At 48.5% G+C, this 21,215-nt stretch overlaps 1 protein-coding gene across 7 annotated transcripts in view; it reads right to left on the bottom strand.

Annotated features, from left to right (window-relative positions):
- Dgkd (diacylglycerol kinase, delta) overlaps window positions 1–21,215 on the bottom strand; it is a 91,914-nt gene that overhangs the window by 4,359 nt on the left and 66,340 nt on the right. For 6 of the 7 annotated variants that reach the window (XM_006529472.4, XM_006529471.3, NM_177646.3 and 3 more), the window contains 19 exons: window positions 19,138–19,246; window positions 16,608–16,747; window positions 16,255–16,339; window positions 15,031–15,125; window positions 14,847–14,946; window positions 14,495–14,768; window positions 13,795–13,953; window positions 13,009–13,134; window positions 10,982–11,078; window positions 8,777–8,887; window positions 6,617–6,713; window positions 6,318–6,425; window positions 5,368–5,481; window positions 4,401–4,535; window positions 3,919–4,070; window positions 2,554–2,665; window positions 2,381–2,473; window positions 1,504–1,623; window positions 513–642 (listed from right to left, as the gene is read on the bottom strand). In XM_006529472.4, the coding sequence (XP_006529535.1) occupies window positions 513–642; window positions 1,504–1,623; window positions 2,381–2,473; window positions 2,554–2,665; window positions 3,919–4,070; window positions 4,401–4,535; window positions 5,368–5,481; window positions 6,318–6,425; window positions 6,617–6,713; window positions 8,777–8,887; window positions 10,982–11,078; window positions 13,009–13,134; window positions 13,795–13,953; window positions 14,495–14,768; window positions 14,847–14,946; window positions 15,031–15,125; window positions 16,255–16,339; window positions 16,608–16,747; window positions 19,138–19,246 (2,357 nt within the window). Of the gene's footprint in view, window positions 1–512; window positions 643–1,503; window positions 1,624–2,380; window positions 2,474–2,553; window positions 2,666–3,918; window positions 4,071–4,400; window positions 4,536–5,367; window positions 5,563–6,317; window positions 6,426–6,616; window positions 6,714–8,776; window positions 8,888–10,981; window positions 11,079–13,008; window positions 13,135–13,794; window positions 13,954–14,494; window positions 14,769–14,846; window positions 14,947–15,030; window positions 15,126–16,254; window positions 16,340–16,607; window positions 16,748–19,137; window positions 19,247–21,215 lie in introns of those variants that run through there. The other variant, XR_003955002.1, reaches the window with a different exon arrangement.

Raw genomic sequence — 21,215 nt, 5'->3', positions numbered from 1 at the left:
CCAATTTACTGATCCAAAGGGGAGGGGGAAATGTTCTTTAGCACCATTTCCCATTGATTCTTCACCCACAATCACTGGTGGCCCAGAGGGCCAAGCTTAAGAACCTTGATCAGTGAGTCAATTAAATGGGAATCAGCAGCCTGCCAGAGGAAACAGGCACAGAGGACTCCAGCACAGTCTTGAGTCTAGAGTTTTGTGTCTCCGAGTTTGTCTTGTCATTCCTATTGTCCTCTCCACTTTCAGCCCCAAACTCAGTGTAGGCAGGTTGGCTCAGTTGCCCATCACCCCACAGTCTCCATGGAAGATGCATTCAAGCAAAGCAGGACATCAGTCAGTACTCAGACAGAGAGAAAACAAGCAAGGTGTGGTCTTATAAGACAGACTAGTATAGCCATGTGACTAGGGATTATAGCACAAGACCAAGGGGGAAAGCCTCAATGCTGAGGAGAAAAGCAGAGACCAGGAGAGCTGGGCCTTGACAGCCAGAGAGACACACAGGAGGGGGCAGATACCAGGGCCTCCTAGGTTACTGTGAACTTCTTTGTTCTTATTGTTTTTCTCCTTTTTAAACTTGGTCACAAGGCGGAATTTACCACTACGGCTGCGTTTAGTAAGATCCAGCATCACATTCTGTTGGAGAGACTAAGAAACACAGAGTCAGAAACTCATTGCCAAGGTCTAATCTATATTTGGGGGTTGGGAGTAGGAAGAGATACTTTGTTAATTAAATTTTTTATACTCTTATTTGTTCTTATACATTTGTATGGGTGCCCAGGGAAGTGGCATTATACAAGTAGTTGTGAGTCCTCTGAGTGATGACAACCAAACTCAGGTCCTCTGGAAGGGCAGTATGTGCTCTTAAACACTAAGCCATCTCTCCAACCCCAACATCCTTATCCTTAACTTTTACATATTGCTGCCAAAGGTTCCAACAGACTAAACTGGGCAGAGGTTGTTTCATATCATTTATCTCCTATAACTATGTTAAAGAGGACACTGTCTCCTGTGTTATGGAAGGCCAAGGTAACTTTTTCTCTTGGCCCTTTCTGTTCCATCTCTAAGACACCAGAAGCCCAGAGGCAGCCTAGGTTTATCCTTGCCAGATGCTTTCCTCTTCTGTCTCCTGCTGTAGGGGGATCCTATCCAGGAACAGTATGCCCTGGGTCCCCGTCTAAGACTCTCTTAAGACCCTGTAGATCACACTGAATGGGAACTGGACACAGCAACTGAGTTCCTGTCACTGATCTCCAAGGAGCTCTTGCCACCTGCTCTCCACCCCAGTCCTGCTGTTTCAGAGTGAGGATCATGGATCACTTTTCATTCCCAACTCTCAATTCCTTCCTCCATTTCTAAATTTCTCTGTGCCTCAAAGGCCATTTTAGTAGAGAAGTTTCCAGAAGGCAGACCAGCTACCTCAATTCCAAAGCCTCAAGGACTATATTGCACACAGGGACTAATGGCATGAACCACTAAACTCTGTAACTATGTATAGGACACACATACCTCTTCCTCACCAGGCTCCAAGGGCTGGCAAAGCCAGGGAGTGTCTGTCAGCTTCCTGAGCTGCTGGTCCATCTCAATTAGGGCAGCCCCGAGCCGTTCCTTCTGAGGGGGATCCAATTGCTGCTCCAGAAGAAGGGAGAGAGAAATGGAGCTGTTTAGCACAGCAAACCTGAACCAGCCAAGCAGGTGGGTAAGGCTTATTAGACCAAGATCCTTGGTGGCTATAAAAACTTAGCAGAACTGAAGCGAAGGCCTGAGCCCAGAATGTCCTTCCTTGAACAGGTGAGGATGGGTGGACCTCTGTTCTAGTTTAGGGAAACCACATGCAGCAAACCTAGTACCTGGCCAGCTGCAGTGCCCCTGGGTTCTGTCACCAAGTGGGCAGGCCATGCTCCTCCTGCACAAGCATTAGAGGCAGCTAGTGCAACATCTGGGCATTCAGGACAGCACCTCTTTGGAGTGGAGAGTGGGACAGTACTAGTCTAGGGTCTCCAGCAATGCCCTTCCATGTCATATGCAAGCTAGTAGCCAGCCATCTGAGCAAGCTCCTAGAGCCCAGCAACACCCCTACTCCCACCCAGTGAACCAGTTTCACATGATGAGTGGAGACAGATGATAGAGCATCACACCCAATGTTACGACTGGCACCTAGCCACACAGATACTGTTAAAGGCATCTTTAACATCTGACAACACCCTGGCTGGCTGAGATGTTGTCAAAGAAATTTGGCCACAACATAATGGCCACACTACATGGTTTTGAGGCCCCTTTCTTCAGGCTCAGGACCCCGGACTGAAAACTGCTACCCCTATAAGTCTAGCACCCTGGACCTACACCTCAGATATAGCCAGAACCCTCCTATCGGTTATCAACTCACCAGGGCCATCTTCCCAGCCAGCAGCAGCTCTGTCTCACTGCGCAGTGCTCTGATGTTATTCACCATCTCCAGAACAAAGCTACAGTTCAACCCCTGAGAAGAACAAATGTATCCATATGAAAAGCCAAGGGCTGTAAAGGTGAGGAGGAGCCAGACCCAAAAAGACCAAGTACCTCTGCAGTTCTGGGCTTGCCGTATACTCGCTCCATGGCTTTGGAGCTGGCATTGACAGCATGTGCGAGCTCCTGTTCCATGGCTCTGTGGGACTGTGCTATCTCCCGAATGCTGCAGGAAAGAGGCACATGTCAGCCTTACACACTGCTATGAACACACCCAGGGGACACATGCAAAGGGGGTAGTCTGACACACCAGTGGAGATAGTAGCTTTGCCAATGATGACCTCTCAGTCACAGCCATAGGCATATCACACCCCAATAGCAACAAATAGTGGACTTTTATGGAAGATCTAATACCAAATCCTAGCTTTTCCAGGGAGAAAAATGTGTAAGATGAAACCTTTCATAAAATGGAAAGCAACCAAACAGCTTTGCATGCAGGCTGAGAGTCAAGAAAGTTGGGGACACAGATGCTGCATCATGCTAAGACATTCTGGAACTTCAAGTTAGACCCACCTTTGACCGAGAAACCTGGTGTGCTGCTGAGCTCTGAGCCACATCAGCCTGAGTAAGACCAAGAGCTGACCAGGGGTATCTCAGAGAAGCTGGGTGAGGTGGGATAGAACAGGGCATGCTGGGAGAAAAGCTAGGGAGCAACTTGCACATACTGTGGGAAGCTACTTGTGGCTTTCAGTGACCTAGTAAGCACACCTTCCCAGCAGCCAGGCTTCCTGGGCTACCAGGGATTACAAAGTGGCAGGGCCACAGTCCCTACAACAAAGAGTTAGATAAACATGGCTGCCATGGAAAGGAGCAGAATGGGGTTGCATCAGTATCAGCTGCTTGTCTAGAGATAACACCATGGAGGAAGAGGTGCCAGAGATGCCCGAAAGGACCAAAGAGAAACTGGCCAGCTAAGCAGCCTGAAGCCTCTACTCACCAGAACAAGGCAAATACGTCCAGGACGAACACACAGAGAACCCATGGCCAAAACCAAAGAAAAAGCCAAGGGCAGCACTGAGAGGCTAAGCTATTGAAAGAACCAGAAGGTCTGGAGAGCCCAAGTGAGCAGGAAGGCGCCTACAGTGGCAAGGCCACAAGAGCAACAGCTCTACAAACCACTTATAGACCACAGGTACAGCAAGAAAAAGCCTGATGATTTACTAGAGCAGGGTGCACACTGCTCTCCAGAGTGGCTGTGGCCTTTCTCAGACACCCAGCATGGGATTTAAAGCTTTAGTGGCTCAGAAAAATCCCTGTGCATCTGTGTCTTCACTGTGCAAACCTGAGTAATAACCAAGAAGACGAAGGAAGCAAACTAAGCCAGAGAAGTCAGGCTCCAGGCCCCACTGTAAAGCAGAGCCAGCAAACAGGACCAGGCCACAAAGCCTGCAAGGTCTCAAAGAACATGGCAGAGCCTACCTGTGAATGAGGCCCCCTGCTGCCTGCCCAAACTGATCCATCTGGGTAGCTTCCTCCTCAGACAGGATCTCAGGGTGCAGGGAAAAGGAGGGTGGGCGGGACAGCTCACACTTCTGTTTGTCTTCCCAAGACTTCAGGGTGTTTTCAAAGGCCTGAGACATTAGAACACAGAGTCAGACTTCTTCCTGTGCCCTCTAGAGGGCGAGCACACCATCTGCCCACAGCAAGGTAAAAGCTATGTATGTTAGTTTAACTTTGTGCCTTTTAGAACATGTCTCACTATATAACCTTAACTGGTCTCCTGCCTCTAGATTATTGAGACTACAGGGCACACCACTATGTCAGCTAATCTCTGTATGGTGAAGAGAAATCCAAGAACAAAGATGAAACCCTTTTGCCTCTTTTATGAATGTACAGGTGAGCCCATGAGTAAGCCACTGGTAACCCAGACCCCACCAGGCCTCGATGGCAATTGCTCTTACCCTGTCTCTGGTCAATGTCTGCGCCCTGTTCTTGTGCACGATCCGAATGTACCCAGGTGGCTGGATCCAGGCTTCCCCATCCACCTGCACAGGCACGCCTTCATCCCCCAGGATGGAGATCTTCACTGTGCGACACTTAAACAGATGCCAGACTGTTATTCCCGTGCCAGGAGATTTAAAGCACCCACAGGCCTTGCTGCTCTGAGTGTCTGCACTCCCACTCCTTACCCACAGCCATTTACTTGGCCTCCTTTTCTAGCCTCTGCTCTGTTGCCCCCTCTGCCCCTACTGTTCCCTCCCCACACATCTGGGATAGGTATAACCAGAAGATCTTGGGTACAGATACGGATATCAGGCTAAAGGGGTCAAAGAGTCATGGTCCTTGCCAGATGTAAACATCCCTGGGCAGAGCAAAATCTAACATCAGATGATAAAGCTTCTGCAACTCTTTACAAAAATGTGCACAAAAACAAAAAGGTAAACTTTAAACAGCTGAGTGTTGGGGACCAAGAGAATGCAGGAAGACCCAACAGATCTTATCAGCACTGCACTGTATGTACAGTTACTCCTTCCCTGCACCCCCAAAGTGGGTGGACCTGTACCAGCTCTTCAGTGCTGTCAGAATTAAAGCCAAGAGCCCTGACCTAACTGCCCTCTCTAGCTAACCTCAGAGCTGTCTGTCAAGCCCCGGTGGGCTTAGTCATCGCCACAGACAGATCCATGTCCAAGGTGCACTGCTTCTTGCAGCAGACCAGGCTCATCTGGGCCTTTTCTACCTCAGCAAGACTCAGAGCACTCAGTGGGAGAGGGAGGCAGAGTGGGGCTGCCTCTAAGGTCCTAGTTAGGCATCTCTCTTGGGTCTCTACTGTGAGCAAATCCAAGCATCCTAGGCCAAACCCTGCCTCTCCAAACAGGGATGAGTCCTAGAAGGGGGTGGGCTAGACCTATCGAACAGCATGGCCAGTACCTGGGCAATCCGATGATGCTGTAGCTTAATTACACGAGACACAGCCATCTGCATGCTGCCGAACACAGCAACCACCTCCAGAATCTTATCATCGAATGATGGAGCTGCAAAAGTCTGAAAGGGCCAGCATGAAAGCTGTCTGCCTCACTTCCCCAAACGCGTCTCCCTCTTGCTCTGCTTCCTGTTCTGGGGGTTCTGGTGAGACAGACAAGCCCACACCCACACATGGTACAGTGATGGTGGTAAATGAAGTGCAGGGTTGGGTATCTGTTACCCAGAAGCCCAATGCCTGAGACTAGCCCTCAAACGTGCTATTTATTAGACATGAGCCCTCAGGCAAGTTAGTCATGTCCTCCGTCCTTCAGAGGGAGATGACACTGCTTGCTCCTTAGGAGGGGGAGGTATATAAAATGAACGTGCAAACAGGTTCCAGGTACTTAGAACAGTGGCCTACAAATAAGTCTGCAGTAAGTGCCAAGCTGGCTTTTTAATTACATGCAAACCTTGGTTAAAGCCCGTCAATATCTTCCTATGTTCTTGACATAAACTCCAGACTCCTGCCTTTGGCTTCTACTGCCTCATACAATGCAGGCCCTACAGGCATCTCCCTCCTCCATGCACATATTCCACACTGCACTTGGGGAACTGTTCTCTATATACTTTGCCCCTTCTTGCTTCTGAGCTTCCACATCTCCTTTCTTCTGCCAAAACAGGATACTCTCCATCTAGTGCCTGCCAATTCGGACAATTTAAGTTCTCCTTCAAGTCTCAGCTGCTTCTCACTTGATCTTGTGCTAGACCTGCCTTCTAGACACCAGGCCGATTGGTGAGGGAACCTGTCTATCTGGTCCTCCACCATGCCCACTGTTAGGACCAAGGAGATATCCCATCTAGTCATGCCTCACTGACCTTGCTAAGCCCAGCCCACCCACCTCAAACCCCATACGTACATCATCTTCCTTGGTGCCCCCCCAGAAGTTGGTCCCTCCAGCATAGCTGGGAATGTTGAGGACAGCAATTCCTTGAAGACTCGGGAGGGGAATAGGGCGGCCATCACACTGCGCCGCAGAAAGGCAGATGGAGAGAAAAGAGCAGTACTCAGTATGTGCCAGTTCTTCCTAGCACCAATTTAATATGCTGGGCCTGTGGCAAGGCAAGGCTCCTCAGGGACGATCAGGCAAGGCTCAGTAGAACTCATCTCTAACCAAGGTTGGGAGGTCACCCACCAGGCCAGGAGGCTACCACTCACCTCCAGCAGGACCTTTTGTTCCAGGTTCCTGTAGGTTCTGTGCAGCAGCTCTTTGGTGCCAAGGACACCATACCACATCATGTTCTTAGTCCTACTCCTAGAAACAGAAGTGCCACCTTGGACAGGGCTCTCTTACAATAACCTGAGTTACTGTTATGAAGCCTGGGGACTTGTGCGACCTCAAAAGGCAGCCTGGTTTCTAATTGAGCTAGATTTAAACCCCAGATACCCAGCAAGGGACAGAAGTCGCTTGTCTGCCACACTTCTAGACACCAGGGTCCTGATATGAGGCCTTAGCTCTCCATAATTATGTGACCATCAACCTGACCCATAGATCACATAGCCTCAAGACAGAGCTCCATTTAAATGAGGTACCTAAAGGCCTGAGGGGCTTAGCCAATCAAGCTCTCCTTCCCAGATACTCCTCCCTGCAAAAGGTATTTAACCTTAGGCCCACCCTGAGAAAGTTTCACTGGTCACAACTCTCCACCATAACAATAAATGCTTTAAAACCATGGACTGCCTCTTCTCACTGGGACCTGCTGTGGGGAACAATGGAGCAGGTCTTCCTCTAAAGAGCCATGCCTAATCTAATGCAGGAAGCCTCTCTACATTTTCAGACACACAGCCAACCTGCCCTGACCAAGCCTAGGACACTCTCCCCTCAGGAACCATCCAGAGCTCTCCTCCTGCCCTTTTCCCTTCGCCCCAGGCTAGCGCCAGCCCCTCCAACCCCTACTCAGTTCTCAGCTCTTCCACAACATCAAGCTGCATCTTCAGTGTCCAAGAGTCTGAGAATCTGTTGTCCTTGTCCTCTGTGTGGGCCAGGACACCCGAGCCAACTCCGGCAGTTCCCCAGGGACCTCAGACTGCACTTCCCCACCCCCGGAGCAGGGTTGTGCGGCAGCCTGACACCCACTGACAAGCAGCCATAGCCCTGTGGCAAACCAGACACCATTTTTAACCCACAGGGACTCAGCAACTGTGTACAGCAGGACACTGGAGCAAAACAGTCTGGGCTTCTCAGACATGTAAGAAGAGTAAATTTAGCAATGATGAAGTATGCTACAAACTGACACTTTGCCAAGAAAGCAATCACACTCTGAAAAGGAAGTAAGTGACGCTCAGAAAAAAAATTATATATCATGACTTGTGGCTATAAAATTATAGGGAGATGACTAGTGGATAAAGTGCTTTCTATGCAAGCATAAGGACTGGGGTTTGAATCTCCATAACCCATGTACACCTGGATGCGATAGAGCATATCTGAAATCCCAGGGCCATGGCTTAATGGGAAGCAGAACCGGAGAATCCCCAGAACCCCATGAGTCAGTCAGCCAGGAATACAGCAGTGAAAAATAGAAGACTGTCTCAAAACAAGATGTAAAACAAGGACCACTTGACACCTAAGGTGGTGTAGTTTTGTGTCAACCTGACACAGCTGGAGTTATCACAGAGAAAGGAGCTTCAGTTGTGGAAATGCCTCCATGAGATCCAACTGTAAGGCATTTTCTCAATTAGTGATCAACAGGGGAGAGCCCCTTGTGGGCGGGACCATCTCTGGGCTGGTAGTCTTGGTTCTATAAGAGAGCAGGCTGAGCAAGCCAGGGGAAGCAAGCCAGTAAAGAACATCCCTCCATGGCCTCTGCATCAGCTCCTGCTTCCTGACCCGCTTGAGTTCCAGTCTTGACTTCCTTGGTGATGAACAGCAATGTGGAAGTGTAAGCCGAATAAACCCTTTCCTCGCCAACTTGCATCTTGGTCATGATGTTTGTGCAGGAATAGAAACCCTGACTAAGACAGGTGGTCTTCTGACCTCTATACATGCACTGTGCCATCTGCTCTCCATGTCCTGATGACAATTGAGGGGAGGGGGGCACGGAGAGGGGGTGCTCTAGGCAGTTTGTGGACAAGCAAAGCTCTACCCATGAACGGTACTGGAATGGTGACCTTGTAGCACACTCATGTCACCTTCCTCCAACACATCATCATAGACTCCGATGTTGGGTAAGAGACAGCCCACTTCAGTCATACACATCACTGGCTTCCTGATATCCAGTCTGCCCAAGATGGCCAATCCAGGGGTGGAGTCCCTCCCCTTTTGAGCTGGCTTCTTGGTTTCCTCTTTCTACAACAAAACTGACAACAAAGAGTACATACCTGCATTTCTCTGGGTGCTCATCACGCTTGTTGTTGAAGTCCAGAGATATCTTTGCATCCAAGCCAATGCCAAAATAGTTGTTCATGACACACTTCTCTGTGTAGTATTCTCTGCAAAGGTGAGTTTAAAGTCTCTCAATGGCTCTGCATGACAGGTTCCTCTGTGACTGTCCTGCCATTTTTCCCGCAGAACAAAACTCACGGCTTTTTCCGTGTTTTGTTGTTTTTTTCACTTAGGTTTGCTTTGTTTCCTTTCCCTGTGTTTAGAGTTTGAACCCAGGGTCCTGATTCAGGGTTTGTGTGGGGTATTTGTTTGTTTTGGTAAGAGCTCTACCAAGATGTTATTCACATAGCAAGTCACTACCACATCTAAGTACATGACTCAACGGTTTCTGGTACACTTCAGAGCCCTTTCATCAGTTTCAGAACCACCGTCACTTGCACTGGCAACTGCCTCACTGTTCAGGCCCTAGAAGCACAGATCCTCGGGATGTGCCCATCCAGGGCTTGTCAAATAAATGGAATGAGATAATGTGCTCTGGCTCCTTTCCTCTAACCAGTTTATCTTTATGCAAAGCAATCTATTATGTGGCCTTACTACGTTCTGTCTACCAATAACTGATAAACATTCAAATTGATCTGTGTTCTAGTGATGACTTACGCACATTAGTGCCCACATTGCTGTAGACGTATGTTTTAGAATCGGTGAGTTTGTATAATGGACAAAACCACTGGGACACACAGCCTCTGGTTTGCCCTTGAGGCACTGCCAGCCTGTTTCCCAGAGGTCTTCACAACATGCTTCTCAAACACTGCTAATCTGTCTAAAAAATCCCTGAACTGAAAAGGGCAGTCACTGAAAACCCCTATACCAAGGCCAAAAGCCTCCCTTCCCCCAGAGAACTACTGGTGATGCCTCTGTGGCACTATCCACGCACTCCCTTATTCCTCTAGAGCCATAGGTGTGTCCTACCCCATGCCCTCCCCCAGTCCCATGTGACAGACACTGTGAGGAAGGTAAGTTCTAAAAATGCCCATAGTCTGGACAAAAAGAGGAGCTCCACAAAGTTTGCAATAGAATTCTAATACATTTTAGGTTATGTTTCTTGCAACCTGATAAGAACCAATCTGTACAGCAAGAGTCCTTCCTGATCACACATCTAGTTCAAGTGCCTTGTGACTGTTCAGAAGAGCTCTGGGGCCAAACTATTTTCTAAGCTAAAAAGCATGTAATGAGCAGTATTTATAGATCCTAGGGGGAAAAAAAAAGAATAATACGGTAAACAGGGTGCAAGAACAAGAGGAGGAGAGGCTGGGTGCAGGGATCCAAGGAGGAAGCAGATACCCAGGACAGGAGGGGAAACAGGCTTAGCCACAGAGGAGGCCTTCCAGGACATCAAAGGAGATAAATAAAGGAAGTCTCCTGGTTCAAAGCCCCAAGAGTGTTGCCCCTGCTAAGGAAAATCATTAGGGTTCCAGCACAAAACCAGACCAGGAGCACAGACCCATGTACCACTAGGCTGGAGTATTAAGAGTCACTTTCCCAAAACAGGGCCTCTGTGAACCACACACATCGTCACACCAGACAGTAAGAGCAGGCCACTTATACCAGCTGCCACCAGCCTCTAGCTGCCCACAAAAGTTCAATCAGTAGCAGTAAAAAATTATTAAAATGGTGTCTTCTTTGGTATGAGAAATACCACCTACAGTAAGCTCTAATATACACAGAGATCCATTAAACCACTATGCAAATGCATTTATAGCCTCACACGCCCCCTCTGTAATGCAGCATAGAGGAGCCGCCAGACTCTCTCTAAAATCCTCAAAGACACTATTCCCAGGAACAATAACACCCAGGGAAAAACAAATCCTGGAGGATTTCAGCCCAGGAATGCTACAAGCTACATCACTGAAGGGATGGCCAACACCATGAGGCAACAAGAGACAAGGACAAAAACAATGAAGTGAATAAGAAAGTGACAATGCAGTCACTACTGATCTGGCCTGTTTCAGAGCCTGGACAGGGACAGGACAGTGACAGGTCTGTCCTCGGCTGTCCTATTAGCCTACAGGGAAGGCTCTCGGGCACACGTCCAACAACAGCTGAAAAAAAAGCCTGCTGTCCACTGATGGCTCTGATTGTGAATCAGACCTCTGCACTCTGCATCCTAACAAAATGCCCCATTGGTATTGCCTCATACTTACAGGTTTTCAGGTTCAGCATTAAAGGGATCAGCATTAATTAACAAGCGACTGATGACTGAGCCCCCTGGCAAGGAGCCAGACATCCCTGCCCGAACACCTGCAAGGGAAGATGAAGAGGTTCTTGGCCAGGAGCTCTAGATGGAGTAAGACAGATCTCTAAGGTTGGTGCCACATATCCTACAGGACATTACGGACAAGTGCTCCAATTTGATTAACAATTCAAAATCACCACTACCATCCCATATTAAAGTAGAATTTAATTTAACACCCAGAACACAAATAAAAACTGTCCCCTTCTTCATTTACCTGGCATTATCTGTACATTACATGCCTTTTATTTGAACAAGTACATTTTTAGGCTTGGGATACTATGCTATATGTTATTACTGGTCAAGAGTCCAAAGAGCACCCAAAACAACATGGGCTATTGACACTGCTTTTGGTTGTCCACCAAAACTACATGGTAAAACTCTCTTGCTCAGGAGCTGGAGAGATGATGGCTCAGAGGTTAGGAGCACTGACTATTCTTCCAGAGGTACAGAGTTCAATTCCCAGCAACCACATGGTGGCTCACAACCATATATAACAAGATCTGATGCCTTCTTCTGGTGTGTCTAAAGACAGTGACAGTGTACTTGCATATATTTAAAAAAACTAAAACAACAAAACAACTCTCTTGCTAAAGACAGCACACTTGGGTTTTAGGACAGAGAGAAATTAATCTGGAACTAACTAGGAATCAGTCTTCCTCCTAGCTAGCTTTCTTGCAGCTGAAATGTGTTACGTGGGCTGTTGGGGAGGGGGAGAATCAATGGTGTTACCCAGCACTAGACTTTGTTTGCATGCCGCAAAACCAACCTGCCAGGAAGATGTGCCCACTAGTGCAGCAGTGATATAATGACTACGGAGTAGACCAACTTCTACCTGATTTTGTGGCCTACACCAAAGGACAGGGGATCCATGCCCAGTACTGTACACCTGGCCAATGGTCCCTGGCTGGGAAGAGTACAGGTCTAAGAGAACACTTGCTGCCATTGTTCTGCTAAACAGTCATGACGTCACACTGTAGTCTAAAGTTTGTTTTACCTACAGATTAGTGCTACCTCACCTCCAAAGTGTGAATTTAACACCCAGGAAAACCTCAGAGAAGCTTCTTTCTCCATGAGCAGTGGTTAATGTAAAAACCCCTAACTGGTCAAAGTGCTGTGAGTAAGTGCTAGACCCTGAAACTGTGTCAATCCCTCCCAGAGATCCGGGAAACACTGGAGAAAACAGGACAGAAAAAAATGTAAGAGCCTGAGGATGGGAAAAGAGAGTTTGAAATGATGTCTGGTGGACATAACACAGCCACAGCAACACTGATCACCTGCACATCAAGCCAGTCAAAATCCAAGCATAGGACAAAAGGCTTCCTAAGGCTTTGGGCCTAGCTGAGGAGCTACTGGCAGTTGTTAACTTTTAAGGGGGAGAAAGGTGGCTGCAACTAGGTTGCCCATGTTGCAGTGGGTAGCCCACCCCTATACACACTAATTAGACTCAATGGATTATAAAAACTAAGAGAGTGATATAAAGAAGGGAGAGTACATTGGAGGGCCCTGGCAGTGGTCTGGAGGGAGGTGTTGGGGGTAGGTATGGTCAAAAAACATTGCATACATGTATGAAATTGCAAAGGAATAAAAAACACTTGTAAACCAAAAAGGTATTTTTCACACAGTCACATGAGTTAAATTACAGAGTTCTGTGTATGTTTCCATGGAACTGCAAGCTCTTCGAGGACAGCAACAGTCCTATTCCTTCCAAGACCCACGGTGCCATAAGCTCAGCCAGGGCCAGCAAGCACCTCTACCCTCCCTGGTACCCCACCCCGGCTAAGCACCTCCAGCAAGCACCTCTAGCCTCCCTGGTACCCCACCCCGGCTAAGCACCTCCAGCAAGCACCTCTAGCCTCCCTGGTACCGCACCCCAGGCTAAGACTCACCTCCCCACGGTGGGGTGGGGTGGGGGTGGGGGGGCAGTGGGTCACTTACTTGGATATAGGATCTTGGTGTTCAGAGCAGGCAGGCTGTCCCGGCTTCCTGTACCAGGAGGGAGTGAGGCAGAGCTGCCGAGTGACAGGCCTTTGCTCACCAGCTTCTCACAAGGGGCCCTGGATGCTGTAAAACAGGACAACACACTTGACACTGTCCAAAGCAGAGCAGAGTTGAGAGGAGTCACAACAAAATGAACAGACAGGAGGGCTGTGGGAAAGAAGGAGAGTTGCAAGCTGCTCACTGGCCAGTAGCAAGTGTGTGCGATGAAGAGTCCCTGAGTAAAGGTGAAGGAAGAGTATGCACATGTCCACTGTGGGCCTGACTCATCTTGAGGACACAGAGCTGGATACAGAGGGGCTGACCCTAATCACAGTTTGGGTAGAGAAGGCACAGAGTTCGTTCCGATGCTGGTTTACACTGTGTCTACTCTAGAAAAGCCCCCTTCCCCCCCACAGTGCGCCACAGCTGATGGGAAGAACCCCTTCCTTTTGAAGACCTTTGCTGGGGTCTATTCCGAGAGAGATGAAGATCTCAGTTTTGCCAGACTCTTATGAGCAGCCATGAGAACACCTAGGGAGGACAGCGAGGTCCCTCAGCAGGGGAGGCCCTGTTTCCTGCAGGTGATACAGTGCACATGCCTCTCCTAATCATATCTGGTGACATGAAGGTGGTACAGACATAGGCTACAGGTGAGAATGTCAGTTTACTCCAATGGCCAGAGCAAAGAGAAAAAGCACCCTAAAGTGTCCATGACAAGCTCACCAAGTATCACTCAAACCATACCTTTGCGTTGACTTCTCCCCTTGGCAATCACACAGCTCTCACTATGGACAGATGATGTGCACACCCTGTTGTCAGTCTTCAAGTCCTTCTTCTCAGATTCAGAGAGGCCTAGGACAAAACCCTGCTGCTCCTGGGTCTGGGCATTCTGCTCATCCACCGCTGGTAAAGAAAGAACATTCTTGCTAAGTCTGTGCCAGTAGGGCTAAGGATACTACTATAGGTTCTCTCTTCTCAGTGGTAATATAGCTCAAGGCTCAGACCCAAAACCCTCACCACAACACACTTTAGTCCAGTGCCCTAGCTCAGTTAATGTACTAGGACTTGGGCATTCCAGCTAACAGGCTGGAGAGAAGGACTCTGAGACAGGAAGTTGTGGAGGTGAAGAGAGTAACTAGAGGCCCTAGCAGGAGAGTGTGTGGTATGGTCACACCGGTGACCAGGTACGGTGTGACCACAGGGTCTGAAGCAATCAGAGGTGGAGCTGCTCAGAATGACAGGAACAGAGTTGGTAAAGTGAGAGGGAGAGCACCGTGTCAAGTGTGGTCCTAGGGCAGTGAGAGGGTAGGTAGGAGAGAGTGAATGGTCGACAGGGTTTGGGAACTGTCATATGAAGATGGAGGTGGGGAAGTCCTTGGGTCTATAACTACATCCAGGGAATCTGGGAACTCCAGTGACACCTAGGGACTCAGAGACCCATTACCTTTTTCTGTGTGCTCTATAATCTGGCGAATTGCTTTCTTCAGGCTGTTGGCTCTCAGCATTAGCTGCTCCCGGGGCCGGAAGATCTGTGGCCGGGAGGGGCATGCCGAGCCCACCAAATGGTCCCCAGTAGAGCTACAGATGTTGCCTGATCCGTCCCCATCCTCAGCCTCCTCAGCAATGGTAGGAGGTGGGTTAGACAGAGAGGATGAAGCCTGAGACTCGTCATCCAAGGTCTTGAGGAGAGAGTCCAGTTTCTCTTTCAAGACAGAGCACTGGATTCAAGAAATAGCAGCATGAGAGCAAGCTCCTCTGCACCAGCTGCTCCACCTACCCTGTGCCTGGGAACCTACCTTCTTGGCCATGACCTCTGACTCCTGCGAGCTCTCTGTCGTCTTCTCATAGGCCTTGCCCACTCGAGCCACAAAGTCCTTCACTGTCTCACAGAGCACTCTGTAGGACAGAAGGCAGCTTGGCTGGGACCCTGCAGAGCAGCAGCGTGCCGCCTCTCTGAGTCCCCAGAGCCCCACTACTCACTTGGCTGATGAGATCACCACAGAATGCTGGTCCGAAGTTAAGATTTTAGAAAGATGAGCTGCGACTGAGTCTTCATAGAAGAGAATTTGCTGCACCTATAATCATACCAAAACAGGGGGCAGTTAGTCCCACAGTCTACTGTGAGCGCCATTAGTGTCTGACTTGGGAGTTTTCTTCGGCCCTTCTGGTCCATCCTCTCACAGAACAGACCATCTCTAAACACTATCAGGGCTGTCCACCGCTAAGGGAGCGAGGACAAAAGTGTCACCAACCTGTGGACAGACTAAATGATGAGTCAGAACTAAACAATCCCTATCAGAGCCCCCGACAGACTATGGCTCTTCAGGCAGGACAGTGAGAAAGCCTGAAAGCCCTGGCGTAAACCCCAGTCTACCTTCAGTAGTGCGCTCGCTCGTGGCCAGGCAGTGCAGAAGCTTCCTTTTGCCCTGACCAGGAACTCTGTCTCTCAGCTCCACCGTTCTCTGTCCACCCCATAGCAAGCAAACCTTCTCACAGGTCAAAGAGAAACTATCTGTGCCAGTCTCAGACATTTTCCTGGGTACTTTTCTCAGGCTCCACACAAATATTCTCAAAACAAAAGCACAGGCCACGCTCCACCTGTGAAGCCATAAAAAGTAGGCTTGGCTTGGCTTGCTGACTGCTACTGTCCTTGACCCCTTGGGCTTGTCAGACCAGTCACCTAGCAGGACCAACACTGCATGTGCCCAGCGGAGCAGTTAGGACATAAACACAAATCAGGATCTCAGAACTGAATCCCTGGAGTGGCCACTGCTCAGCACAGAGGACTGGAACTGGTGCTGAAGCGGTGTGTGCTAACTACAAGGGCAGCACAGATGTCAGAGAGAGACAGATGAGCATGGAGACTTCCGGAAGCAGACAGGAGGAGGCTGTATAGGAAGAACAGCAGACTGCATAAGTGCTGAGCATAAGATGTCACAAGGGGTTAGGCATCGGAAAGCACCTCCCAACAGTCATGAAGCCCTAGAGTTGAGCCTGCTCAGCCTCAATCTCAGCCCAAGGCTCTTCCTGCACTCCTTCAGAACCACAAAAGGGACAAGGATGTAGTAAAAAAGCTGAGTACATGACAATCACATGTGGGGCTTAAATAGCAGGTGGTGGACTGGGGGTCAGCTCAGTGCCAAGTGTGAGAATTGAAGTGCCATTCCCAGCACTACAAGAGAAAGAGCAAGCAAATGGTGGTACCTCTGAGTCCTCGCTGAAGTCCTCAGTGACAGTGGAGGAGGAGGCCTGCCGAGGGAGCTTGGTCTCATATGCCATGACACTCCACCTGCACAGGCCCAAAGTCAGCTCAGCTGCAGAATACCCACTAACACCCAGGGATCTGCAGGGCCCCATCCCCCAACCAACCCCTCACTGCTCCAATGTCATAGTCTGGTGCCTTTATCTTAGTTGTATTCTGACTGTTTGAGTTTTCTGGTTTTCTTGAGACTAGGGCTAGTCTTAGTCCTCACAAGTCTTAGAGTATGAAGCTTGGCCACAGAGGCCAATGCTTCTTGGTCCAGCTGCCATTCACACATCCTGGCTGCCCCACTCACCTGTCCAGCATCTTAGTGCTGGCCCTCTCCAGCTTTGCCAAGATCTGAGGAAGCTGTGTATCATCATCACAGGCAGAGCCCCAGCCAAGAACACGGGCCAGGTCGTTCCCTGTCCCCAGGGGCAGCACACCTAGCTGACACTGGTGGAAAACAGTGAGGAAAACATTCCTTAGACAGCAAGTCTAAGAACCATTCTCATGCAGTACACACTCTGTTGACACCATCAATAGCCACAATAAGTGTAGGAAGTCTGATTTGAAGTATGTGGCCTGTACCTTCTCAGTAGAGCCCACTAGAGGGGACAGATGGGCTTTGTGATCACCAGCAGATACCAGGATCCCCAGCCCTTCCTCACTTATTCAACATGTCTTGGCAATCAAACCTTGCTGGTTTCTATAACCCCTCCCTTCCCAAAGACACTGAAATACTCAGACCTAAAGAGTCAATCTATAACTCCTCAAACATCTCTCTACCCTACTGTACATCTCACTCATTGATGCCACACCACTAAAAGTCACCCCCCCCCACCCCCCAACTTATAGGTCCTATCAGAAGCCATGCTAAGGCTGTCTGAACATACAAGACCTAGTCTGTGTCCTGTATTTACCTGTAAGGTAGTGGTTTCCTAAATTGCCCCTAGCCCTGCTATCTCCTCCTAGACTTAACAGAGGGCAAAAGTAAGGGAAGAAGGCAGAACAGAGAAGGAAGGGGCAAATATGGGGTCTAGTAAAGTCTGCTGTCAGCAGGGAGGACCAAGGGTTATAACTGTCCTAGGGAGGGTTACTCTCAGCAGCCTATGGATGGCCCAGACTAAGGAAGATACAAGAAGGCTGGGATCATGTGGGCAAGCCAGCAACTAGCTTGAAGTAGGGAAAAAGGAAGACGAAGATATCAGGAATAGTTGGGGGCTTCTCCTTGGGTCTTGAATGCATGAAGACTTTCGGGCAAAGTAGGAGCTGAGTGAAAAGCAAGGTTGGAAACCTGCAACATTACAATACCCAGAAACCCCAGAGTGTCCCCCAAATTGGCATGGCATCAAACTCCAGTGAGTCACAAGCTTTCCCCATAGGAAAAGTGTGAAAGATGAGAGTGGGACCCATGAAGTTTGACCATATAGCATGTACTAGAGGCCAGGGGAAGAAACACTACCCCATAGAGGGCTGGGGAAGCTAGGGGTGCAGGAGAGAGTACACAGAGCTCCAAGAAGCACAAAGAAGCCATAGGAGACAAGTGTTTACAGAACTTGACTGAGTACCAGAACCACATTCATAGCATTTCTGCAAGCCAAACAAACATTCAGCTCAAAAGCCAATCAACAAAACTGTAACTATAGTCCCACCACTGGGGGGTGCTGAAGCTTTTCCTAGAGTTATGGTGTGGCTATCAGTAAACCCTGGACCGTCTCTTCTCCAGACAATACACAAATTATGATTGGTGAGTAAAACTAGACAATGAACACAAAATCACTGAAAACTAAAGAACAACAACAACAAAAAATCATAAAGAAAATAAAAATGATAAGCCAGAAAACTAGGGAAATATGTTTGTTTTGTTTTGTTGTGTTGTTGTCATTTCAAGACCGTATTCCTCTGTGTAGCCCTGGCTATCCTGGAACTCTGTAGACCAGGCTGACTTGGAATTCACAGAGATCCACCTGCCTCTCTGTCTCCTAAGCGTTGGGCTTAAAAGCACGCGCCACCACCGCCTGGCAGGAAAAAAGCTGATCTTTACTGACAGACGTAAAAACCATGAGCAGGGGATTGGTTTAAAACAGCATTCCAATAAGGCTGCCCTTGACGTTACTGTAAAATGAACACTTTCTGTTTACACACCTGAGCAAGACAAGGCAAGGCAAGGTCCCATGTCACCTGGAATGTGAACTGGAGCATCCCTGACAAGTGCAATTTGGCACTAAAAATTTAAATAAGGGGCTCCTCAAAAGAGAAGATTCCATAATGTGAACAGGATTTCTGCAAGGTTGTCACAGTCCTCGAGCTCCTGCATGAGGGGAAAAGTGCTAACTCAGGTCCTCCCACTACATCCCATGGAAAACTGCCACTCTGAGCTGTTCCTGGAGCAGAATACGGAAATCCACACATACTGCTATTTCAACAGTTCAGTAACCAACTAGCAGGCTGCATTTTGACACAATCTGAGTGACGGCTATGACAGTAGGCACAACGGCTAATTGCCAAAAAGAAGGACTGAGGGTAAAAAAATCAATGAACACAGGAAGAAATCAGGATAATATATCTTTATTTTAGTGTTAAAAACTAGGCAATTAGGTTCAATGAACTGCAACTCAAACTTTATAGAGGTTGAAGATTCTTCCTCTCCTCTTAAGACAGAGGCATCTAGCAATTAGGTACATCACCTCCCAGGAAAGAGGTGGCGCTTAGGGGACTACAGCCCCCATACTCATCCCCCACATGGAGCCTGATGCCAAGTTGTTTTTACAGCTCCCTTAACCTACATGATTTTCCCATTCATCCATCACAGTGGGGTGCCCCTCAACACCTGTTTGTAGTACCTGTTTGTGAAGGTTGAGGCTATCGATTTCAGAGAGGACCCAGCCAACACTGCCATCCCCGCCACAAACCAGAATCCGGAAGGTGTCAAACTTCTGAAATAACCGTAAGCTGTAGAAGAATGGGAAGCCAGGGAAATGAGTGCACTTTAAAAGACAAATGACGGGTTTCTCTGTCCTACACTGAGGGGACACCCTGTTCCATGTGGCTAAGCCCAGATATGTATATATAAGGTCGACAAGGTGGCCTAGATGTCTGTCTGCCAAACCCCTCTGCTCAGGGCCCATTTTTGTCTACATGAATGATGGCAATGTCAGATCCCAGCAGCTCCTCCAACCAGAAACAGGGAGGAGATAATACACACATTTCAGGGTACCACGACATTCTCACTTGATGTCAGCTCCTAGAAGGACTTGTGGCACAGTCTTCCATATCCCAGCTAAATACCAGGCCCAAGAACCCCAACTCTTGCTTTCCTCATTCATGTGCTAGCCCAGCCCTCCCCTCCCCGAGTAAGGGCAGCTTGGCTCAGCCTCCATTGCTGCTCTGAGTCCTTAAGGAGTCTCCAATAAAACCTTCTCAAACAAGAGTTCTATCATATGTTTTGTCTAATGGCTTGCTAATTAAGAGAAAAGAGTCAAATATCTCAGCAAATAATAGGAGCCCTCTCTGATAAGTATCTGATGCCCTCAGCTCCACCAAGGTCTGACCTAGTCCCTATCATGTATATAGGAAAAGGTGAAGGCAAGAGTATAAAGTGGGCACACTGGACCTCCTCAGAAGCTAGCACATTGGAGACACTAAATCACTAGCTTAACATAGTCTCCCTTACTTCGGATCCCAAAGAAACCAGTGCCTCCCTCCATTCAAGTAACTATTTACATATGCTGCCTTCTCACCAGGGACCTTGCAGACTCTGTCTCTAATGGAGCTGGCTGCAGAGGAAGTCCTCTGAACACAAGCTAGGATGGGCAACAAGACAGTGCCTCAGATTTGAACCATGGTTCAAATAAGTTCTGAGCATCAAGATTGCATTGACTTCCAAAGGGTAAGAAAAATATTTACATGTATCCTTTAAATGTTCACCAATGAGGATCCCTGCTCTCTAGAGAAGCAGTGGTCAACCAAGGCCAGAACTCAGGTAGTTAACCAAGTGTATGATATCAGGTGCTTCCCAGAAACAGGAAATGAGTACACCAGCTGCCAAGCCATCTCTACTAGACCTCTGTCACACCACCCTCTGCTTAGCTCCAGCGATATATCAGGGAGCTCTTACACATCAAAGTCCAGCTTGCCTGCCACACAGCACAGTGGAGTTTTCAAACAATATCCCTACCTGAGCCTGTTCAGTGTAGTACAATCAGCAGATACGGTACTTTTAATATCCCTGCCGAACTGAGACTAGTTCCTCATTAACCTCAGAAAGAATGGATCTGTGCCATTCAGAAAACAGGTATCTGCAGAATTTCAGGAATGCTGCCTTTGAACAAACAGCCTGTAGGAAGCCACTAGTGACTGTCTTCCAGCAAGCTGTGCAGCAAGTGAGAAAGAGCAGAAAAACAAAACAAAAATAAGAAACAAAAAAACAAAAACAAGAAAGAACATTGAAGGCCCAACACCCATGAGCCCCACAGCTTAGGCACACAGAGAAGTCCAGGCTCAAGCTATAGCAATATCTGGCTCTAAAAGAACCTCTCCTAAGCTCCTCCCAAACTCACAATGGAAGTAGGGGCTGCAAGCACCTCCCATTTCAATCTCCCCAAATGCTGGCATGCCCTCTGAGTCCTACCTTACAAGAACAAATGTTTCTTGCAAACCTGTGGAAAGTACAAAACTAAAAGGGAAGGCCACGTCTCCCTGGCTGGCAGGCGAGCACTGCACCTGCATGAAGATCCCACTGTGCTGAGATGGAAAAGTCCCCTTGGTTTTACTGGAAAAAGGCTTCCCGAGAACTAAGCGGGCAGTCCAGAGAGCAAGGCAGGTCTGTAAGCACCAGCACAGAAATGTCCCAAGCACAGGAGCTGATACATGTGAACATGCTGTACGTAGCAACTAGAGTAGTTGCGCATGCATGTTCACT

The sequence above is a fragment of the Mus musculus genome, chromosome 1 (genome assembly GCF_000001635.26).
Source record: "Mus musculus strain C57BL/6J chromosome 1, GRCm38.p6 C57BL/6J".
In the NCBI taxonomy this organism is placed as follows: Eukaryota; Metazoa; Chordata; class Mammalia; order Rodentia; family Muridae; genus Mus; species Mus musculus.
This window is presented reverse-complemented; position numbering and strand designations above follow the sequence as displayed.